This window comes from Corvus hawaiiensis, chromosome 3 (genome assembly GCF_020740725.1).
Source record: "Corvus hawaiiensis isolate bCorHaw1 chromosome 3, bCorHaw1.pri.cur, whole genome shotgun sequence".
NCBI classification, from domain to species: Eukaryota; Metazoa; Chordata; class Aves; order Passeriformes; family Corvidae; genus Corvus; species Corvus hawaiiensis.
The window spans coordinates 28196163-28217556 of record NC_063215.1 but is presented as its reverse complement, the minus strand read 5'-3'; the positions used below and the strand labels follow the sequence as shown (position 1 = coordinate 28217556).

The 21394-nt window shown below is 35.9% G+C and overlaps 1 protein-coding gene across 4 annotated transcripts in view; it reads left to right on the top strand.

The window, feature by feature from the left end:
* Positions 1 to 21394, top strand: part of EYS (eyes shut homolog) — an 860563-nt gene that overhangs the window by 436648 nt on the left and 402521 nt on the right. For all 4 annotated transcript variants that reach the window (XM_048297572.1, XM_048297571.1, XM_048297573.1 and 1 more), the window contains one exon: positions 2296 to 2495. In XM_048297572.1, the coding sequence (XP_048153529.1) occupies positions 2296 to 2495 (200 nt within the window). The remainder of the gene's footprint in view (positions 1 to 2295; positions 2496 to 21394) is intronic.

The window sequence follows — 21394 nt, the reverse complement described above, 5'->3', positions numbered from 1 at the left end:
CATTGAAAAGACCCCATGAATATAAGAATGTACAAATTTAAGGATGAATAAGTCAGTAATTGTGACACTCCTATGTATCAAGAAATTTGTGTTTTGCAAAAGATAAAATGACCCATCTTTGTGAATGTTATTCTTGTAGTTTTCATTTTTCTTAGTTATTCAGAGACAATTTTCCTATGAATAATTTATCTGATCACTTCTAAGCAAGAAAAGGTTAAAAAATATCTTATTAGGTTGGGAACTGGGCACCTGAGGTGATCAAGAAAGTATTTTTCTCCTACTGTACTGAAGAAGAGAGACAATGTTTCTAGGACCACGAGTCCCTACAATTGTTGTTCTGATTTGGCAACTGTCTGGTTTGGGGTCATAGTTAAGATTCAATCTCCCATTATACAAAGGAAGACAAAGTGATTGGTGTTTCAGTGAGCTTATCTTCAGAGAATCAGGGTAGTTGGGAATTTTCTGCAGTCAGCTATTCCCTAATGTCATTGTGTAAAATTGGTCTCTCATGGGATCTAAGACAGGCAAGACTTGGTAACAATTATCTTGCAACTTCAGTTTGTCATTTCATGTCCTTGTTCTTTAAACTACAAACTACAGCATTTGGTGGTAGTGTGGTAGCTCATGAACTTTGCAATAAAGTTATCTGTGGCATTTTTAACATAGTTCTGTCTTTTCACTGACACAAATTTTCTTTCATGAGTTAAGAGCAGTTCAGACTAGCAAGTCTCTGGGTATCGTGTATTCTGGTTTTTTGTGAGTCTAATGATGAACTTTTAGCTGCAGCACATCAGAATATACTGGAAAGTGATAGGTGTGATTTCTTTCCTAAAAACTGTCTGACATTTATCTTACTGTAAAATCTTAAAAGAACAATACATTTCACAAAAGAAAATAAAAAGGTTTTGCATTGTTCACAACTTGGTACAACTGTGATAGTGTATTGAATGAAAGCTGAGAGCATTTGTCTGAGCTTTATCCTTAGTTACTTTGATGATTTTGGTATTTTTTGGACTTTAACTTTTGAATCATATTTGATCCATTAATTGATATATATTTAATTTATTCTGCTAATGAGAATAAATTAATTTTGGGTTTGTAGTGTAGAATACTAGTGAATACAAATTAAGAAGACTAGACAAGTTAATGGAATAGAAAAAAGTCAGGGAGTTGGAACTGAGAATTGAGATCTTTTTATAAACAAAAAAAGGACACTACTGTCTGCCAACAAAAAATGTAATTAATATAGCAAAAGACTACTTCTAGAACCTAGACACAGGATTTTTGGCAGTCTGTAGGACTATCTCCATCTTCCTGTGGGATATATAATTCAATTAGCTTATGTAATGCTCACTAATAAATCATCCTATATACACCCAGATGGAGAGCTTATAGGAAAATAAGTTGTTTTTTCACAATTCTCCATGGATATCTGCATTTACATTCTGTCAAAGCTACTGTGGTACCTGCAGGAAATGTGAGTGCCCTTGGATATCCTTAAAGAATTAAACCTTCTAAAGTTACGGGAGTGTGAAAGTAAATTTAGAATACTGGATTTAGCTAGATTATTTGGGTTGTAGCTGCAAAATACAACTCCTTTCGGGTACAGGTAAAACGTAGGTTTCTGTGCTCAAGGGCAAACCCACATTTTTTGCACTGGCTATTGCACTAACTCTCCTGTAATTCTGGAGAAATATGAACTTGCTGCTAATTTGCGTGGTTTGAATTTGCTGATTTTTACATTAGCTTTATCAGAGGAAATTGTTATTATGTGAACACATAAACATTTTCACGTTTCTATTTGCAATATTATGCATTAATTGACAATGAGAAAATATTTATCAGGAAATCCTGATAAAAGGCTTGTGTGCATTCATTTATATAATTCTTTATTCTGTCCAGAATTGCTTTGCTAATGTGTTTTTTTTTACAGCAGTCAGCCCTAATGCAAAAAATTAGAAGAAATAATTGTATAGACTGTGGCTCAAAAACATGCTTTAAAAATTTAATTATGAGTGGAATTGCATACTTTTGGCTGTAAGACTGCATATATAAAGCTATATTTGCATCTCTGCAAGATTAATGAGTAGGAACAAATATAGTGAGTGTGAGTTGTAATCAAAGGATCTCTATATAAACAAAAAATTGTCCCAAATTAGAGACTTCTGTTTATCAGACAATAAAAAAGTCCGATACTTTTTCTAATCTGCAGATTCAGTCTCTTGCTGTTGAGATGAATAACTAATGTGTTTTAAAGATGTGTAATCAATGTATTATTATTATTTCTTTTCTCAGGAATGTGAATCTGCTCCCTGCATTAATGGAGGTTCTTGTCAAGATGCCATCAATGCATTTGTTTGTACTTGCCTGAGTGGGTACACTGGCAGGTTTTGTGAAGTTGATGTTGATGTTTGCAGTGAGTCTACACTGAACTCAGTTCTGTGTTACAATGGAGGTGTATGTGTTGATGGACCTGGAAGAACTTTTCATTGCAGGTAAGTATAAGTACTGTCATATAATTGGTTTAGTTAATACAAATTGATTTGTTAATATTTCAGGGCAGTACTGATACTGTGTGCACTTTGTGAACTCAAATGGATTTGGTGCTCAGTCTAATGCTCAAAAATAATGTTATTTTAAACCATTCACTGCTTAACATGAGACCCTTCTATCTGAAAAGTTATCTTCAAGTGCTTTTTGGAATCATATGTGGAAATTTCTAACATAAAGTGACCCTAAAATATTTAAAATTATTATGTTTACAGATATGTATGTACTCATGTGTTTTGTACTCAAAGGGAAAATTAAGTTGCAATCAAATTTAGATGATAGGTAATTTATATACTATGTGTGCACATACACATATCCAAAGCAACTTCCTAAGATCCGTCATCATCATTCTCCAGCTGTTAAAGACTTCTGCCTAAATACATGTAATTTTATAGCTTATATACTTCTAATATAGCTTTAAAATTAGGCTACTTTATAGACTGTGTACATTATTATATCAAATCTTAATATCCAAGTCCCTTTTCAATTGCTACATTTGTAGAAATATTAAATACTAAGAACTTATTTTATAAACATTCCTAAGAAGGAAACAAATATCTTCTCCTATACAATCATATGTTCAAGGTCCCTCGGGGTACTTTACTCCTGTGAATCAACTGCAGCACTCAGCTTGGTGTCATATGCAAACTTGCTGAGGGTGCCCTTGATCCCACTATGTATGTCACTGATGAAGATATTAAATAGTGTTTATCCCATGCCAACTCAAAAATATGATGGTTTGGCTCAAACCTTTCAATACGTGCTAAAGTAATTCACACTCTTTTAATTCTGCAGTGGGCTACTACCTGCACAAAGACTTCTGTTGTGACTCAAATGTCTGATAATTTGTTTTGCTCATTTTCGTTTGATCACCAGTTTGAAAATTCAATCCTGTGTATTCTCCTATTTCTTCTTTCCTGGCTCATGTTCACTGTAGACTCCTGTGCTGGTTTGGACAAATTTGGAGGAAAAATATCCTCTTATAGAAGGCAGGTTACAACTATCCTTCCCCCATCAGGTTCGGGGAAAAAATAAATTTTCCTCGGAGGAAAGTGAAAGAGATAAAAACTATTTATTTAACAAACACACGGGAGAAGGATAATAATGATAAAAAATAAAACCTCTCACTGTGGAGAGAAACCTGGGAAAATTTCCGAGTCCTTCTGTAGATGTGGTCTCTCTCCTCCTCCTCGGGGCTGGGTCTTGTGCCCACCTCCAGGGCCTCGGTGGAGAACTCTCCTAAAATGTTCTGATGTTGAAACAGTCCAGAAGAGAAGAAGGGAAAAAACCAAAGTCCCAGGAAAACAAAGTTCAACTCTCTGTCTCCCTCCGGATAAAAAAGAGCTGAAAAACTGGCTGAAAAAAAGGGTGCTTTTCCGCTCTTGCTGCTTGCTGCCACAGAAGCAAAGGAGTCTGTATCTCTGTGTCCTTGAACAAACTGCTTTGAAGAGTTCCCTCAGGTTTTTTTTTCCTCTCCTCCCTCTCAGGCTCAGTTTAAAGGCACAGAAAGGCACAAAAATAATTTCTGGGCATAGAGCAGCGATAGGGGATACACATCATAAAGTCACCCCAAGACAACTCCTTTTTTTCAAGTTTTATGTACTACAGCATCCTTTCTTCTTTCACAGATGAATCCTCTGAATTAAATGAAATTGCTTTTATTTCTCTCCTTTTCTGCTTGGGAGCTTATGCCAAACATTGTAAGGGTATTTACCTGGCACTTGCTTCTGAGCCCAGCATTGACCATCAGGAGGACATCATGGAACCAGAGTCAGGGAATTTGGAAGCAATTATAATCAGAATTTTTAGTGTTGCCAAGATTACAAAGGTTTCCAGGAGTGTTGTAAGACTACAGTAAGGTAGGTTGATGTAAGGTATTGTTATGATCCTGCAAAAAGAAGTGACATACTTGATACATCAATTTCTTCTGATGGGGACCAGGGAAAGGACTTTTTCAGCTGATTTCCTCTCCTATATTGATACGCTTTAGAAAAAAAATGTAACTCCCTTTCCTATCCTTCAGCAGGTGCTACCATTCCAAGTAACGTGTACAAGTAGAAGTAAGAAATATAAAAAGATCATAAAGTCAGGTTTTCTCCTGTACTATGAATGTTACAATGTAAACCCTACTCCTTTTGGACCCTTCTGTCCACATGTTTTAAGCAGTCTGAACCATGCTCATGTACAGACTGGAGGATAGGAGTTACATGGAGGATGGAAAAGTGGAATTGAAAAAAAAAAGGAAGAGAGAAAGGTCTCCTACTCTAGCAAAACACCACAGACATTCAAATGCATAATGAGTCGTAATGCCTGTTACACACTGTGGAATAGGAAGCAAAAAGACATTAATCCAATATTGCTTAGAGTCTTCTTGTTTTGGGGATATGTCTTGGGATGTTTCAATTTTGTGGCTGGTAGATCAGGAAATAGGAAGTAGTTGAAATGGTGTAGTAATGGGCAAGTGTCAGGCTGCCTTAACTGTGAGCACCACTGCCAGCTTCAGCTATGATGTATGTGATATTTTACTCAGTAGTACAATGAACAGTTCAACTTTCCTTGAATTACATGTGAATTAATTACATGAACAACCCTACAGGCTACTTCCTGAAATGAATATGAAAAATACCCTTTGGGATAGTCCTTGAATTGTGTGTTATCTGAAATATCTTTCTGTCTTCAAAACCTTGATATAAAAATAAAACAACTCTTTGGAAAGGAGAGGGATGCTGGGAGTTGTAATTCAGTTCTATCCTGGGCAGATTGCCACTGAATCTGTGCTTCAGGAAACAGATTACCATCTGAAAGGATGCCCACCTACCTTCCTTTGTATTTCAGTCTTCTTAATTAAAGGTGCTGGCTGCCACAACAATAAACATTATATGAATCAGCAAATTAATAATAAAGATAACATTGGGCTCAGGGGGCCTTTCAGAAGGCAATTCAATCCAATATACAGATGATTGATATAATGAATATGTAATAGGAATTCCAAAGCCTTTTCATGGTATGTTCCAAGTGTTCTGAAGAAAAGAAACTGTTTACATAAAATACTCTGAAATTTCTCATTCTATTTGATCCATAGTTGGCTCATCCACACTTTCTCATCTTTTGGTCCCTGACCATTCAGTATGTTTGGCTTGGAATTTCAAAATGTAAGCATGATAATAATATAAAATATTCCTCCTTCCTCACTCATTCTTGTATTGGCCTTTTTCAAATGTGCATTTCAGGTACTTCCTGCTGACTACGTTGAGAAGACATAGTGTCTTGGAAGGGTTATCTGGGTAGTGCTTTCAGTCTGATCAGGTGAAAATGTCAACAGCCCCAGTACAGGTCTTGCCTTAGATCAGGTTCTTTAATATTATAGCTTCATTGTACTTTTTCAGCACTTCGTAGCACGTATGGGCTTTGTAATTGGGTTTTTTAGGGAAAACAGAGGAAACTTTTGATGTCATTCTGTCTTTTTCAATTTTTTCATAATTTAAATATATTTATTGCTTTAAGTTTGTGGGTCTGAGAGGTGTGATGAGTCATAAGAAAGTTTGTCCCTATCTTTTGATTCACAAAGAAGACTGGTGCTTTTTAAATGCACTTTTTGGATTATATTTGACTATATAATTTGTTTCAGAACTGAAGCTTTTTTGGCAGCATCTTTACAAGATTATTTTTTACTCAAGACAGTAAGAGTGAATATTTGATCAACAGAATTACTGATCAAAAAAATGCCAAGATTTTTCCTTTCAGCTCATGAGATCTTAGAAAAAAATCTAAAATAGGAATATATTATTCTACATTTCCCCCAAATAAACTGAGATTATTTTTAAACATTCATTATGATGTCTACCTATCTATTCTTTTATTCTACTGATAAGGAAGCAAAGGTTAGATTTTAGAGCATCTTGTTTCCAGCACCTTTGTGTTCTAATTTTCTTGATCTGTTTGAGCAAGGAGCAGGAGGCCTCATAATTAGCTAGGACCTCTCCAGGGATCTAGGAAAGGGATTAAAACAATTCAAGCATGGAGATGCTGTATGAGCACAAAACTGGAGTCTGGAAGACGTATTACTCTGTGGCTGTGGTATGCAGACACACACATATATAAGCATATAAGATAAGAAAAAGTAATGTAGAATTGCTTGTCTTAGAGCATGTATAAGGTAAACGATATACTACTAGTATGAAGCAAATAGTTGTGGGGGGACCCTAGCAGTGCAGTCTTGTAGGGCAACCTACGCAACTGTAACAAATTTTTTTTTTTGAAGAATCAAACTTGTTTAGGGTTTGGTAGTGTTTTTAAACAGAAATGTAATTTATCAGTACTGTACATGTGTCCTTTACCCCAAAGGGAATAGAACTATTCTTTGAAGTTGTTCATGTCAGCTGGCTCTCCAGGTGATATACAAAAGGTTCTCCTGTACTTTGAAAGGCTTAGCATGGGGAACATTTACACAGCTGTGTGCCCCCATGAACTCAAAAAGTGACTTAATGGTAAAGTATTTGTTTTGAGATTCACTCAGGTCTTACATGCTGGGTAACAGTAAAAGCATCTGCTGGAAGGTTGCTAATTGAAAAGTTTCATTTCATTTAGATGGTGATAGACAGCTTGCAAGGCCTGACCAAATCTGCAGAGTACACATTACACAGAGCTATGCATCTAAATTTCTCAGAGCACTGCAATAAATGTAATAAGCGAGTCATTCTATTATATGGAAGAAACAACTTCAATGGATCCTTTGAATCTCTTAAAACTGGCAAGCCATAAAACAGTAGGTTCTCACATTTGTATGAACTGTGAATATGTATGCAGTACGCTCTGTTTCATCTATGAAAACAGATGCCCCTCCATTTATATGTAGATAACAAGATGGATTCTGCTATTTTCATAATTGACTGCCTAGTTTTTAACACTTAGTGAAGCATGAATGTTTTAATGTTTTCATTGTTTATATATATAATATGTTACATGAAAATAAAAGAAGGTGTTTATGGATTCAAGCCAAGAACCATAAAATCTTGTATGCTATTTCTAGCAGTGGCCCTAAGGGGATTGCTGGGAAAAACTATGAAAAGTGCACACGTTATTTGTCCTCCAGTATTCTCCCATGTTCTCTCAAATGAGGGTTTTCCTCAGCCTGTTTTGATTCACTCAATAGAAGTCAGTGAGTCTTACTTACACCATCTTCCCTTGAACATATATAAACCTTTCTTCTGAGGAGGGGGCTTTGACTACCCAATCCCCATAGATCCCTGCCCATATCAGCTGTTCTGTGCCAATATGGTAGAACAAACAGACCCACAGGTCTCACCTGTTGCATAGAATAATACCTCCCTATTTTAAATTTTAATCACTGCTGCTGCCAGCTTTATCCCATGTCTAGTGTGGAAAAGGAGAATGAAAAGATGATTCCAAGCCAAACTTCCCTTGTTTTTGTGGGCCACTGCCACATTGCCCCATGCCCCTTGCTTTCTAGGGTAAAGGTTTCATGTTTTCCCAGTCCTTCCTCCTTCAGAAGCCATCATAAACTTTTAGTCATCCTTGTCACCCTTTTTCAAGGCTTTTTAATTCCTACTTTCCCTTTACTAAGACAACGGGAAGAGAAGTACACACAGTATCCAGGCTATGGGCCATGCTGTGATTTATACAATGGCATGTTTTCTTTCTCCTTCTCTATTCCTCCCTGTCCTGGTTTGAGACAAATTCAGAGGAACATCCAAAATGAATGTCCTCTGATAGTCATCCCAAGACACTCCCGTAACAACAGCAACTAAATTTTCACTGATGCTGTGAGGAAAGGGAACACAGGTGCTTCAGTATTACTCTTAAGTTGGCTATTAATAAAATGTAGTTTCCATGGAGAATAGTTAAAGTTGGCATGCTACACGTGTCTATACTACTGTATGTGTCATTACAATATATTATATATCATATATAGGCGTATAAATGTATATATACATGATTTTTCATTACATCACAGTTTTTTTAAAATCAACATCTCATTCTTACTGTCAGATCAATAAGAATAGGTAATTATGTTCATGACAATTTATAATTATTTATTCGGTTTTATAATGACAAATGCGTCTTCGTATGAAAAATACTAACTGTAACACTATCAAATGAAATAATATAATAAAAATGCACATCTTGGCCTGTATTTTTCTTACCTACATGACAAGCTTATAAGGGAAAAAAGAACAAGTCCATCATAGTCTTTATTTGCTAGCTGCTAATATAAACAATTAATTTAATAAACTGCATTTACTGTTAGTCTTAACGTATCTCTATACATTCAACTGTAAACAGAATTGTAATCATAAGAAGGTTAACATGAAATTAAAAAAAAAGTAGTTTTCCAAGTGAATTATTTTTCTGAATTATTTTAGAAATATTTTTTAGAAGTATTTTTGAGAAGAATATCAAATTGATATGTTGCTCTCTTTGTATGATGTTGCATGAAGGGTAAGGGAATCTATCATAGTCATAAAGAGGCAACAGATCCGTTTTGGAGGAGTTGTGCCTGTTATTAGCAAATTAACCAGAAGGTGAAAATCACAGGATTTGGAATAAATATGTAAACCAAGCAAATAATGTATCTAAAGATGTTTAATGTATACATTATGCCTGATGGAATACCTGTCTCCTAGACCTTCTGGGCAAAGGTAGAGAAAAATTATTGTTCTGTCACTTAAGTAGATTATATGTTTTGATATGCAAACATATCAAAAAATTTAGAACACCCACTGTGATATTTAGCTAATTAAATAACAAAAGGGAAATATGGAAAATTGAAAATGGTTAGAAGCTGTTAAAGTGGAGCATGAAGAAAGGCAAGGCATTAAGAAACATATCTCAAACATGTCTATATATATGGGGGTTTTTTTAAATAAATGCATGCTTTATGTTTTTTCACCCTTTACTAGTGATATTTACAATGGCAGCACTCCATCTAGTTAAAATTACCCACTCTCCTTATAGTTTTACTGTTCTAAAATTCAACAGTAAAGTGCAATCTGCTAGAGAATTAGCATTGTCTACAAAAATGCAGACAGCAGTGTCTGGAAATGAGGCACTAAAATCTAGTAGAAAAAAAAACACCCAAAAGCAAAACACAAATCTAATACAAATCACCCATCTGCCCAGTCCCAGAATAAAACCATTTTAAATCTTACATCTGAACAGCTATTGCCAATTGTTATATTCTCTTTTTCAAGCAAACCTTTTAAAAATTCATTGCCTGAAAAGACATAGGATGCCTTTATCTATATACTGGTTTGGGGTTTTGGTTTTGTTTTTATAGCTAAGTTGTTTTGTGACTTTATGGTACAGAAGCCAAATAAAAATAGCTAGTGGGAATCATATTCACATCCGCACTATACAAGATGCAGGGACTAAACAAGTGGGAATCTACCTGTAACAGAACATTTCGGTTTTTTCTAGTCATACACAGAGAATATTTAATTCAACATTAACCAAAACATCAATACATAAGTAAAATCCAAGACCTAGAAAAAGATTTAAAATTTCACAGCATTTTGAGATATAATATGCTGCTTATTTATTCAGCATACCATGTGAAATACTAAAGAATATTACACAAGTGGTTCAAAGATATATGACTTTTGATATTTTTGCTGTTAATCTTCAAAACTTTGTCATATTTTTGGCATTTTTTTTTTTCTTTCTAAAATGTATCTTCCAAGTACATGTACACAAATGAAAAATATACTTCTGAGAGTGAACTGACTTAGCATTTTATAGTGGCTGTTTACAAAAGCAGCAAGAAACCTATCGCAGAATTTACATCATTTAAAAATAAGATTATTGTATTTGGTCATATTAAGTTAACAAGTCATATAAAGTGGCAGTTGAAGATGTTTATTATGTTATGGTTTAAAATCCCTTATTTACTGTTTTGCAGAGTTGAAACCTACTGGCATTTTACAAAAATAAGAAATTTACTACCTTGTATCTTGAGTGACAGCCCTCAATTTGAAAAAAAGGGCTGTGCTTCATATGAAATCTGCTAACTCGGACTACAAGACAACAGTTTACTAGAATCCTTGAGGGTATTTTTGAATAATTAAATGGCTATGCTCACTTTTTATAATAAAAATAGTTGCAAGAAATATAAAAAAGCAATGGAAAATATTACTCCTTATTTTAAGACCAAGATAGAAGTACTAGTGTTTCAACTTGTCTGTATAAAAAAGGCTTTTTCTAAGCTGCATTCACTTGTCCATTGACCTTGGTAGCATAAAGAACTTGAAAGACATTCCATTTCGGGTCATTGCTTAAAACAACAGAATTTCTGCAGGTTTTATTTGATTGATTGATTGACTGGGTTTTGTTTTTTAAAGGGCATTTATTGAAAAAGGGTAGCTTAGGACTATTTCGTTTTTCTGTATCCTGCATTTAAAAAGGTGAGAAAATGAAGTCTAAAAAAATTAGAGCTTTTTTTTAAAATTTTTTTTAAAGAGCAAGCTTACTTTGTCTTTCAGATGTACAGATGGATACTTTTTAGAGATGGGCAAGGGCATAGACAAGGGAAAAAGAAAGGGAAAAAGAAAGGGAGAAAAAAAGGGAAAAGAGGGTATTATCCAGGTAACTTGGTCATTTTTGAAGCCCAAAATAATAAGCAAAAAAATATTTTTTCCATCTAAGTTCAGCATTGAAAATGGACATTTCAGAATTAGTCTCCAGGGGAGCCATACAATTTTTTACAAGCACATGTATATGCCAGTATGCATGACTGTGATTAGTTACTACCTTAGAATTTGACTCTGTGTTTATAAATAAGTATAAATAAGTCCATCTGACTGAGTAGTAATACTGGAAGGATACTTTTATACATAAAGCCATTTAGTAATTACAAATACTATTTAATCAAATTTAAAAATACACATATAAGGCATTGTGTTCTATGCCTGAATGTTACTCACAATTTAATTCTACTAGAATTTCTCTAAAGTGTCATAAATTGTGTATATTAATGTAACTGGAATTACATATTCTTTCTTTATATGGGTTTACCTGAAATGCTTTGCTATTTCCTGAAGATTTCATGCTGAAAATCTCAATTTCAGTTATGTAGGACACAGCTAAAGATCAGTGTTCACCTAGTTTCCATTCACCTGCACTGGTGAATTAGGTGCTTTTCCCAGGAGCTCAACACAGGAAAACAGCATTTTCCCTTCAGAAGATAATGTAGTATATAGTACCAGGTAGTACCAGCTATAGACTTGTTTTTTTCCTCCGTGTACACATTAATTACTTCATGCTGAAGTACCTTATCTTAGGAAGCACTAATGCTAGAAACAAGACACATAACTCTTGTAAAATAATCTTTCTCAGGGTTTGAGCATTCAAGTAAAACTTTTAATTTCATTTTTGATATAATTTTCAATAACTTTCTGTCTAATATTGAAACATAGTTCTTTGTACTCATTATTATATTAGAGAACTGGGGGAGAGAAAATGGAACATAGGAACTGTCATTTAGGGTCAGACCTCAGCCTCATTTTGTTCTTCATCTGATCTTGTACTGTAACCAGACTTCAGAGGAATGCTTGAGGAATTCAGTAGAAAAATATATTTTTCCCCAACTCTTCATCTACCACCACATATGGGTAGGTCTCAGTTTAACTGGCTGGAGGCAGTGATTGCCATGAAGCGTAAGTTCAAGATCCTTCCCAAAGGTTATTTAAAAATATTTTTACATTAAATATGGATATTTCTGTATCCGTAACATTTCAACACCTTTCCAATATTTCCTTCACATGTCTGCCATTAAAAATTGTTCATCTGTTATAGGTGTGATCTCTAACAGTGGTGTGCAAGTCATGTGTATTGCTTTACATGTCTCTCTGTTTTGATTTTTTCCAGAACTCAGTTTATCCAAAACAAGTATTAGTCATTCTGGATAGATGTCCCTGAAACAGTTTCCTGCATGATTGCAGGTGCTCTGTCTTCTCAGTGAGCATTACAGAATATGTACTTCAGACAACAGGTACTTTGGTTCCTACTAAGTATTCCTATTATTTTTCTCATTTCTCATCAACAGTCTTCTTGTGATGGCCTTACAGTGAGAAATATAATTGCTGTTTTGTCCCAAACAATAAATAAAGAGAACAGAAAGACTTCAAGAAACAGACTTAGCCATCTTTGCTTTCCAAGTAAATGTAGAGGATTGAGAGAACTTAGTTAATTGCAAAGCTATGAAATTAAGGAGCAGAAAATATAATTCTTCACTGCCAGCGGTCTGTTGGAATGAAAATATTTTTTTTTATTCTAAATATTAAACTGATTTATTTTCTGTCCCACTTTTACTTGCATGCTGGTAACAACATTTGTTCTGTGTTATGTTTTGTACACCTCTAAACAATTTTGAGTATCTACAGCTAGCTAGATTAAGCAATTAGGGTGGCACTCTAGGCACTACATTGGCAATGCAAGCACTGAAGTTAGCTTAGAATGATAAACTTTTAAAAAAACAGTATGCTATAAATCTTGTGCAATGCCTTAGTTGTATCATTGTAATATATTCTATATTACAATATGTTCTATATTACAATATAGTCTGTATTGCAATATATTGTAATATAGAGAAGTTGCAGGCACTGGGGAAAAAATGAGAAGCATCTGTTTTTCACTCTAGGTCTTGCCAGGTTTGGCAAATAAAAACAGTTTGAACTGAGAAATTAAATTTATAGCTTATTGGTGAGTAATCCCAGCAATCTACAGATTTTTTTTCCTGAAATTCTTTCCAATGGGAAGGCTACCAGACATGGTACATTAGGCACTGTTGAGAATTTTTCTGGTACAGTCTGGTTGAATGACAAAATAAAAATTAGATAGTTGGGAAAATCAGACAGTGGAACAAATTCTATGAGCACCAATACTGGTAACAAATATTGTTATTTTCACTTGTTTTGAAGAAAGGCAAGCTTTCTTTTTCTATTCATAATCTTAATCAAATGGATAGACTGTCTCATACTGTGCATGTGCTGAAAGATGTGCTGGGGGTGAGGACTACATTGGATCAACAGAGAGCTGTGGTTGGAACTCGGGGAAAAAAACAAGAGGGTTTGTGACCTTTTGTGGCCTTTCAAAGTAGGGGCAGGCAACTCAGGAAGACTACAAGGATGTAGTCTACCTGGTCTAGTTAAAGGTGTCCCTCTCCATGGCAGGGAGGTTGGAAGTAAATGATCTTCAAGGTCCCCCTCCAACCCAAACCATTCTATGATTTTCTATGTCGTGACGTTATGCAGGTAGAAAATTGGAAGCACCAAAGCTTGAGTAAAACTTAATCTTCCTAGTGGCATAAAAAACCCAAATTTTTCTTTAAATACATTAGCAACAAAAGGAGGGATAAGGAGAATCTTCCTTGGATGCGAGGGGGGAAACAGTGAAACAGTGAAAACGGAGGAAAGCTGAGGCACTTAATGCCTTCTTTGCCTCAGACTTTAACAGTAAGAACAGTTGTTAGAGGAATCAATTGCCTGGTGAAAAAGGTCCTGGAGGTGCTGGTTGACGACTGGCTGACATGAGCCAGCAGCGTACCCAGGTGGCCAAGAAGGCCAATGACATCCAGACTTGTATCAGAAGTAGCACAGCCAGCAGGATTAGGGAAAGGGTCATTGCCATGTACTTAGCTCGGGTGAAATTGCACATTGAATTCTGTGTTCAGTTTTGGGCCCCTGATGACAAAAGGGGCATTGAAGTGCTGGAACATGCTCAAAGAAGCTGGTAAAGGGTCTAGAGAGTAAGTCCAGTGAGGAGTGGTTGAGAAGCTCATAATTGTTAAATGCCCCTGATTAACTTTCTGTCCCTTACATGTTTGGAAATGGGTTCCAAGAAACTTTGCCCATGACCTTTCCAGGCACAGAGATTAAGACGATTGGCCTATAGTGTGCAGTCTTCCTTTACACTTTTTCTTCTTAAAGGTAAACATAATATTAATCTTTTTCCAGCTAATAAATCACCCAAGGCCACTGACACCTTTAAATGTCCATGTTGTTATAAGTACTAAAACAGCCAATATATTTTCCTCACAAATTACCTTTCTTTTTCTTAATTGATGGTGGGTGGCTGACCACTGATGTAAGAAAAATAGAGAAGTATCTACTTTCATTGGTGATTCTTTCATTTACACTGAAACAGTTAGGAAACTTTAGGTACACACTTTTAAAAAATTGACAATCTTTGTAACACATGGTAGCAATATCCCATACACACCAGCATATAAATTATGCTCTTACAGCAGCTGCACAGTTCGTCTACCCTTGTCCTATTGGTTAGTGAACAGCAAATGAAGGCAATCCAAATGATCATGGTAGTATCCCTCTTAAAGGAAAAGTGAATTTTGTCAGTTACTATTTTCTTTGGATTCATGGGTAATACTCCCTATAAATTGCCATAAAGGAATCCATTGTGTTATTCTGAAGTCTGGAAGCCACTGCTTGTTTTGGCAGTTTTTGGATGGTTTTGTTTTGGTTTGTGATTTTATTTTTGCTGTTTATTTTTGTTGATTTTGTTTGCTTGTTTTGTTTGTTGTCTGACACTTATTTCATTAAATATTTAATAGATGTGTTTGGAAAGAGGCTGCTCCAAAGCATGTCTTCCAGAAGCAGTTGTTTAGTCTTGCTGTCTCCTTCTTGTCCATCTTCTGAGTCTTTTCTAGATTGCCTCCAACAGCTAGTGTGCTTAACATTGCAGAGGTTGTAGATCCTAGAAAAGGTTAATTTCCCGTGCTATGAGATCCAGCTGGATAATCTCTAAATATTTGAATAGACACTTTATTTGGATAGAGTGGTAAAATCAGTAACATGATCTTTGTCTTGTAGTTCAGTCACAAGCACAGCCACACCTACAGTGAGCTATCAGTAGAAGAGATCAAATAATAGCATCATACTGCCTTAGCTGATTATCACTGCTGTAATTGTTATACAATCAAACTGGGAAAAATGGAGTAGTCTGTGTGGTGTTTTAGTGGCCTCCAATTTGCATTGTCTTCCCTGAATTTATTCTTTAGAGCTGTGTGAATACAGTACAATATACTAGATATATGTAGCTAAATTACCATTTGCTGCTGCTAATCCTCTTTTCTTGATGTACAGTACAGAAACAAAAGACCTAAAAGTAAAAATCAATGCTTCCTAATTTTGAGAGCTTTTTGGGTACTAATTTTGAGTATGTCACTGACTGATACAGAACAACAGACACCTTTGGGGAAAGGATCTAAATAGCTTCCCAGATTGAGTTCTCAGTAATGGAACTCCTGCTAAGATGAAAATACACTGTTAAATCTTTTGTTCTGAGTACTATGCTGACAGTTCATTTGGTTTTGCTTCAAATCCGTGGATGCCTTCTGAATAACAGAATTTGCAGTGATTATACTATTTTTCACTTTGTTTTGAGGAAACGCTGAGTGTTTCTACATGAAAAAAAAAAAATCAGTTAATGACATAGGCAGACTTCACAACTGCCTCATTGTGGAAACTTAGAATCTGAAGTAAAAGGAAGACCAGCCCAGACCACTAATAAGTGTGCTAAGGGATGCTACCAATGTGAGTCCTTTCAGAGGGCTGAAGCAGCATGTGTGCCACATATTGCTGAGGTTATTCAGAAATTGAGAGAACAGATGAATGCATGACCTGCTTTCAAATGAGAATGAATGCAGCTCCTGGTAGCTCAGCATGATGTTTTCTTCAGACTCAGAGCCAACTGCTTCAAAACAATAAAGAAAATCCTCTCCAAGCTGCATCTATCCTTCAAATAGGAGACCAACAATTGCTGGCAGGGAGTGGAGGAATCCTGCACTTGCTTTTGGTATATTATTTCAGACATCTCCTTTTCTCATGATTCCAACAGTAAAATCCCATAATAAAAACTGGCACCAGCAAGACTATATATATATATATTTATACACACATATATATGCATATTTATATATACTACTTTGTTGCAAAATAAGTGTTTATCTGGAAAAATAAATTAATAATCCACATTTCCAATACTAAATACTGCATAAACAGAGTTTAGGTTATATGTTTTAAATTATTATATTAAGCCTTATCACTGGAAGTAAAAAAAATAATGTGCCTTTACATGGAAAAATAAATTTATTTCCTGAAGCAAATGGTGACTAATGGCTTCTGGACATTGCTATGAATATGTGGGCACAACACTTGATACACAAAAAATTTTCATGGTGTTCAGAAAATATATATAGTCTTCAATTCAGAGCTCCTGAATTTTATTTTTGAAAATGTGAGCATTGAAAATGTTACATTAAAATATAACAGCATAAACTGGAGGTAGTTCAGATGTCAATGGTTCTTCAATGTCCCTATTTACAGTCACTATTTATTTTATGTATAATAACTTTGAAATTGCGTGGCATGGCGATTCTTCCCCTCTATTCCATTCTTGTGAGACCTCACCTGCAGTGCTGCATCCATCTCTGGGGTCCCCAGCACAGGAAGGACATCAACCTGTTGGACTGAGTCCAGAGGAGCCTACCAAGTAGATCAGAAGGATGGAGCACCTCTCCTATCAGCAAAGGCTGAGAGATCTGGGATTGTTCGGCCTGGAAAACAGAAGGCTTTGGCATGACCTAATTGTGGCCGTCCAGCACCTGAAGGGAGCCTACAAGAAAGCTAGAGAGGGACTTTTTACAAGAGCATGTGACAGAACAAGGAGGAGTGGATTTAAACTGAAATAGGGTAGATTTAGATTAGATATTAGTAAAAAATTCTTTACTGTGAGAGTCATGAGGCACTGAAACAGGTTGCCTGGAGATATTGTGGATGATTCATCCTCAGCAATGTTTAAGGCCAAGTTGGATGGAGCTCTGAGCAATCTGGTCTAACGAAAGGTGTCCCTGCCTGTTGCAGGGGATTGCAAATCTTTGAGGGTCCTTCCAACCCAGGCCATTCTCTGATTTTATGATTCTATGATATAGGTGGTATGAAAGAGGATGTTAAATGTTAAATATTTGACATTTACCATTACCGTTTAACACTACCACTATGTACATGACACACATTTAATATTTCGTTTTTTAAATAATACTGAAGTTTGTAAATTTCTGTTACAATTTTCATTCATCTTTGTTTCCAGTTTGAATTGATGTTTCCCCCAAGCAAAGTGGATCTATCTGTTTCTTTCAGAAGTTCCTATTAGTTTGACTTTGTATCCTTCGCACAATATACTGAATAGCCAAAGGTAAAAAGCACCAATCAAGAGGACAAAGCCTCTTCAATAGACTTCTTGAAGGCTTACAAGCACTGATCGATCATACTATTGTAAAAGGTATCAAAGACTGAATTTCAGCCAAGATAAGCACTATTGAATATTGGGTACTTCTCTGAAAGCATTTAGTATCTCCATGATTAGATCTATTCTGCACTCACCAGTTTTCTCATGCATTACCTTATCATTTACTATTTATACATTTCATTAACTTAGATTCTTTATTCACTGAATTTTCTAGAGGCAGCTCTTTGAAATTATTAAGCATAGGCCACACTCTGAACCTTGCACTTGTTCAGAAACAACATAAACTGAAAGTGAAAGCACAGTAATTAATAGAACTATGGGACGTACAATATAGTGCTCTGTTTAAAATGTAGCAGCATCAGTCTTTTGAGACTTATGTGATACATACAGACAAATAAAAGCTTGCAATTAATCCAAAATTGTAAAAATAGTAAGAAAATGCTACAGGAAATACATCTCACAGCCATGGTCTGAGTTCAGAGGCTAGCACAAATAAGGAAAAATATATTGGGATGGTGCTAGAATGCCAACATAAATTATATACCATTCATATGCATTTTTTTTCTGCTCACACAGGGAAGCATCCTGAGTCCTGTAGTGAACAAATACTTTGCAGTGTAGGCTGCATCCTTTAATCTCCCTGACTCAGGAATAGTAGCTGATATACTGTCAAAGCTTCCACTCCTTCCTACCTATTTCCTCCTCGCTTATCACTGTGGGGGTTAGAATAGAAGTCAGAGCATGAATTACAGAATGGGTCAAGTTGGAAGGGGCCACAGAAGGTCATCTGGGCCAACCTCCCTGCTCAAGCAGGGTCATCCTAGAGCACATGGCACAGGATTGTGCCCAGATGGTTCTTGAATATCTCCGGTGAGGGAGATTCCACAACCTCTCTGGGCAATCTATTCCAGTGCTCAGTCACCTGCACAGTAACAAAGTTTTGTGTGGAACTCCCCAGGTGCAGGACCCTGCATTTGGCTCTGTTGCGTTTCAGACAGCTCTCTGCCCATCTCTCCAGTTTGTCAAGGTCCTTCTGAAGGGCTGCACAGCCCTCTGGGGTATCAGCCACTCCCCCCAGCTTTGTGTCCTCAGTGAACTTACTGAGGAGGCCTCTGCTCCTTCATCCAAGTCATTGATGAATAAACTAAATTATATTGGACCCAGTATTGAACTTTGGTGGACAAATTGTTCCCTCTAACAGAGCCCGAGTGTACAGATATGCAGAGAGGAGAGGAAGGGAGTTCTATCCAATCTTAGAGACCTCTGCAAGAAAACATACTTTCATTTTGAAATTTTAAGAAAAGGTTACAAGAAGCAAACATAAACTTCATAAAGAAATTTTCTCAGTTTAGCTCCCTTTGCAATACAACATAGAACCATAAAAAAAAAAAAAAGACTTGTGTTGAAATGAACCTTATAGATCATCTTGTTCCAACTCCCCCAGCTGCCCCATGGGCAGCAATGCCACCCACTAGACCAGGTTACTCAGGGCCCTATCCAATCTAGCCTTGAACTCCTCCAGGAATGGGGCATCCACAACTTTTCTGCGGAACCTGTTTCAGATCTCACTACCCTCTGAGTAAAGAATTTCTTCTTACCACCTAAACTAAATGTTTGCCGTATCACTCTCTACCCATGTAAAAAAATCCCTCTCCCTTTTTTTATAAAGAAAAAAAATATTAAAAAGTTTACTAATGTTTAAATAATCTCTTTAAATCCTCACTTTAGATACTGAGCAGCTGACATTGTGCTTTTTAGAATATCAGCTATCTGTACCATTCTGTACAGATAATCTGTAAGAGTGTGCTCTGTGAACATGTTCATATACATATGTGATAAAGTTATCATGGAAATCAACATCTTCATTTAAACTGACAAATTATGTTATTAGAGATTATCTTGACCTTAATAATACATTTATTTTGAAGGAGCCTTCAAAGCTAAGTAAGAACAAAACTCTGCTCTTTTTTCTTGTCTTACAAAATCCCAGTCTATTATGGCTGAAGAGACTGCAAGAAGTTTTAGGATAATCATACCAATAAAGCCCTCTGGTGGAGAGATATGTGCTTGCAAAAGGAACTTCTTTACCAGAATTACTGCCTTCTTGAATGACACAGATTTCTTTGTCCCCCTAGTTGTGTTGGTTGGAAATGTGAGGGTTTTTTTCCCCACATTTATTGCATCTATGCTAGCAAAACATTTGAAGTTCAGTCTCAGCCATTTTGTCTTTCTCCTCAGGAAGAAAGTTGGCTATCTGATAAAATGATAACTAAGCAAGAACATTTTTAAGAGCTAAGCTCACAGTGCTGCCAAAGAACACCTGCAGCAGCAGCATATGTTGCATTGGGAGTGCTTGGGAGTTGCCAGAGCAGTTTTACTTGCTGAGGGGAGGAGACACCTGTCTCTAACTGCAGAGCTGGCACAGGCCTATTTCTTTTTTTTAAGATATTGTGTCACTTCTCCTAAAAAGATATACCTTCTCCATTGGTATGGTTCACCTACCATTTTGACATGCATTACAGTTTTTTTATACATCTATAGCATTATCCATTAGAAGAAATTCGTAGGCATGGTAGACATGTGAATGACACTCTGAAGTACAAATTCTGTCATTATGTTAGACATGTGGCTGGCAGGAATTCAACAGATGGAATTAAATGATTAGCATAATGAAATAGCGGTTTTTAAATACACAAGGTGGTGCAAAGAACAAGTCCTGCTGTGTTATTAGTCTTTGATGTTTATGCATTCACATTTAAGTAGTTCCCTTCTGTGTGAAGTAGCCATCAGTACAGTAAGAATGTTCCCACTAGAATATGCACTTGTTACTGCCGCTATGGCATTTTCTGTGACATGGATCATCACTAGCAATGCTATGAAACAATTTTTTCAAGAAAATGGAAACAGCAAAAGAAACATACAAATATGGAAGTATTGCTGAAATTTTAACACTGCTGATTTCCACATTTTCTTCAAAGTGTATGGTCAATTTTATTAAAAACTCATGTGAGATCATTTGCACTATGTGGGCCCATATGAAGTTTTGTCCAGCTGCATTTTATCTTGTCACAAGTTATTTCCACTTTTAAAGATTGTGCAGTTCAAATTATACTCACTGTTATCCCCATCTTTTTGATACCACTATGCAGCGTTGCTTTCAGGACTCACGGCAACACTTTAGCTGTTCTCCCTTTCAATTTACATGGTGATCAGGTAAACTCGCAACCACAAAACCAAGTACTGCCTCAGTATCCAGCAGTTACAGTAGTAGACAGAATAGCATCACCAAATGCTCAATAGAATCTTTTTGCTGTTTCATTCTTAAGAAGCTGATCTATTCATTAAGAACTCTTTGGGGGACCATTCGGTTATGAATTTCTCAAGTCAAATACTCATCACACTTCTTTGTTCAAATATTTATTAAATCTCTTAGAAGAAAAGTGAACCACATAAGTTCTAAGCATAGATCCCTCACAGTAAATAACTGCCTGTTCTTACCTCCTGTGTTGATGCTAACCCATATCCTGAGCTAAGCTTGTTTATGAATTATTTAAATGGGTCTATA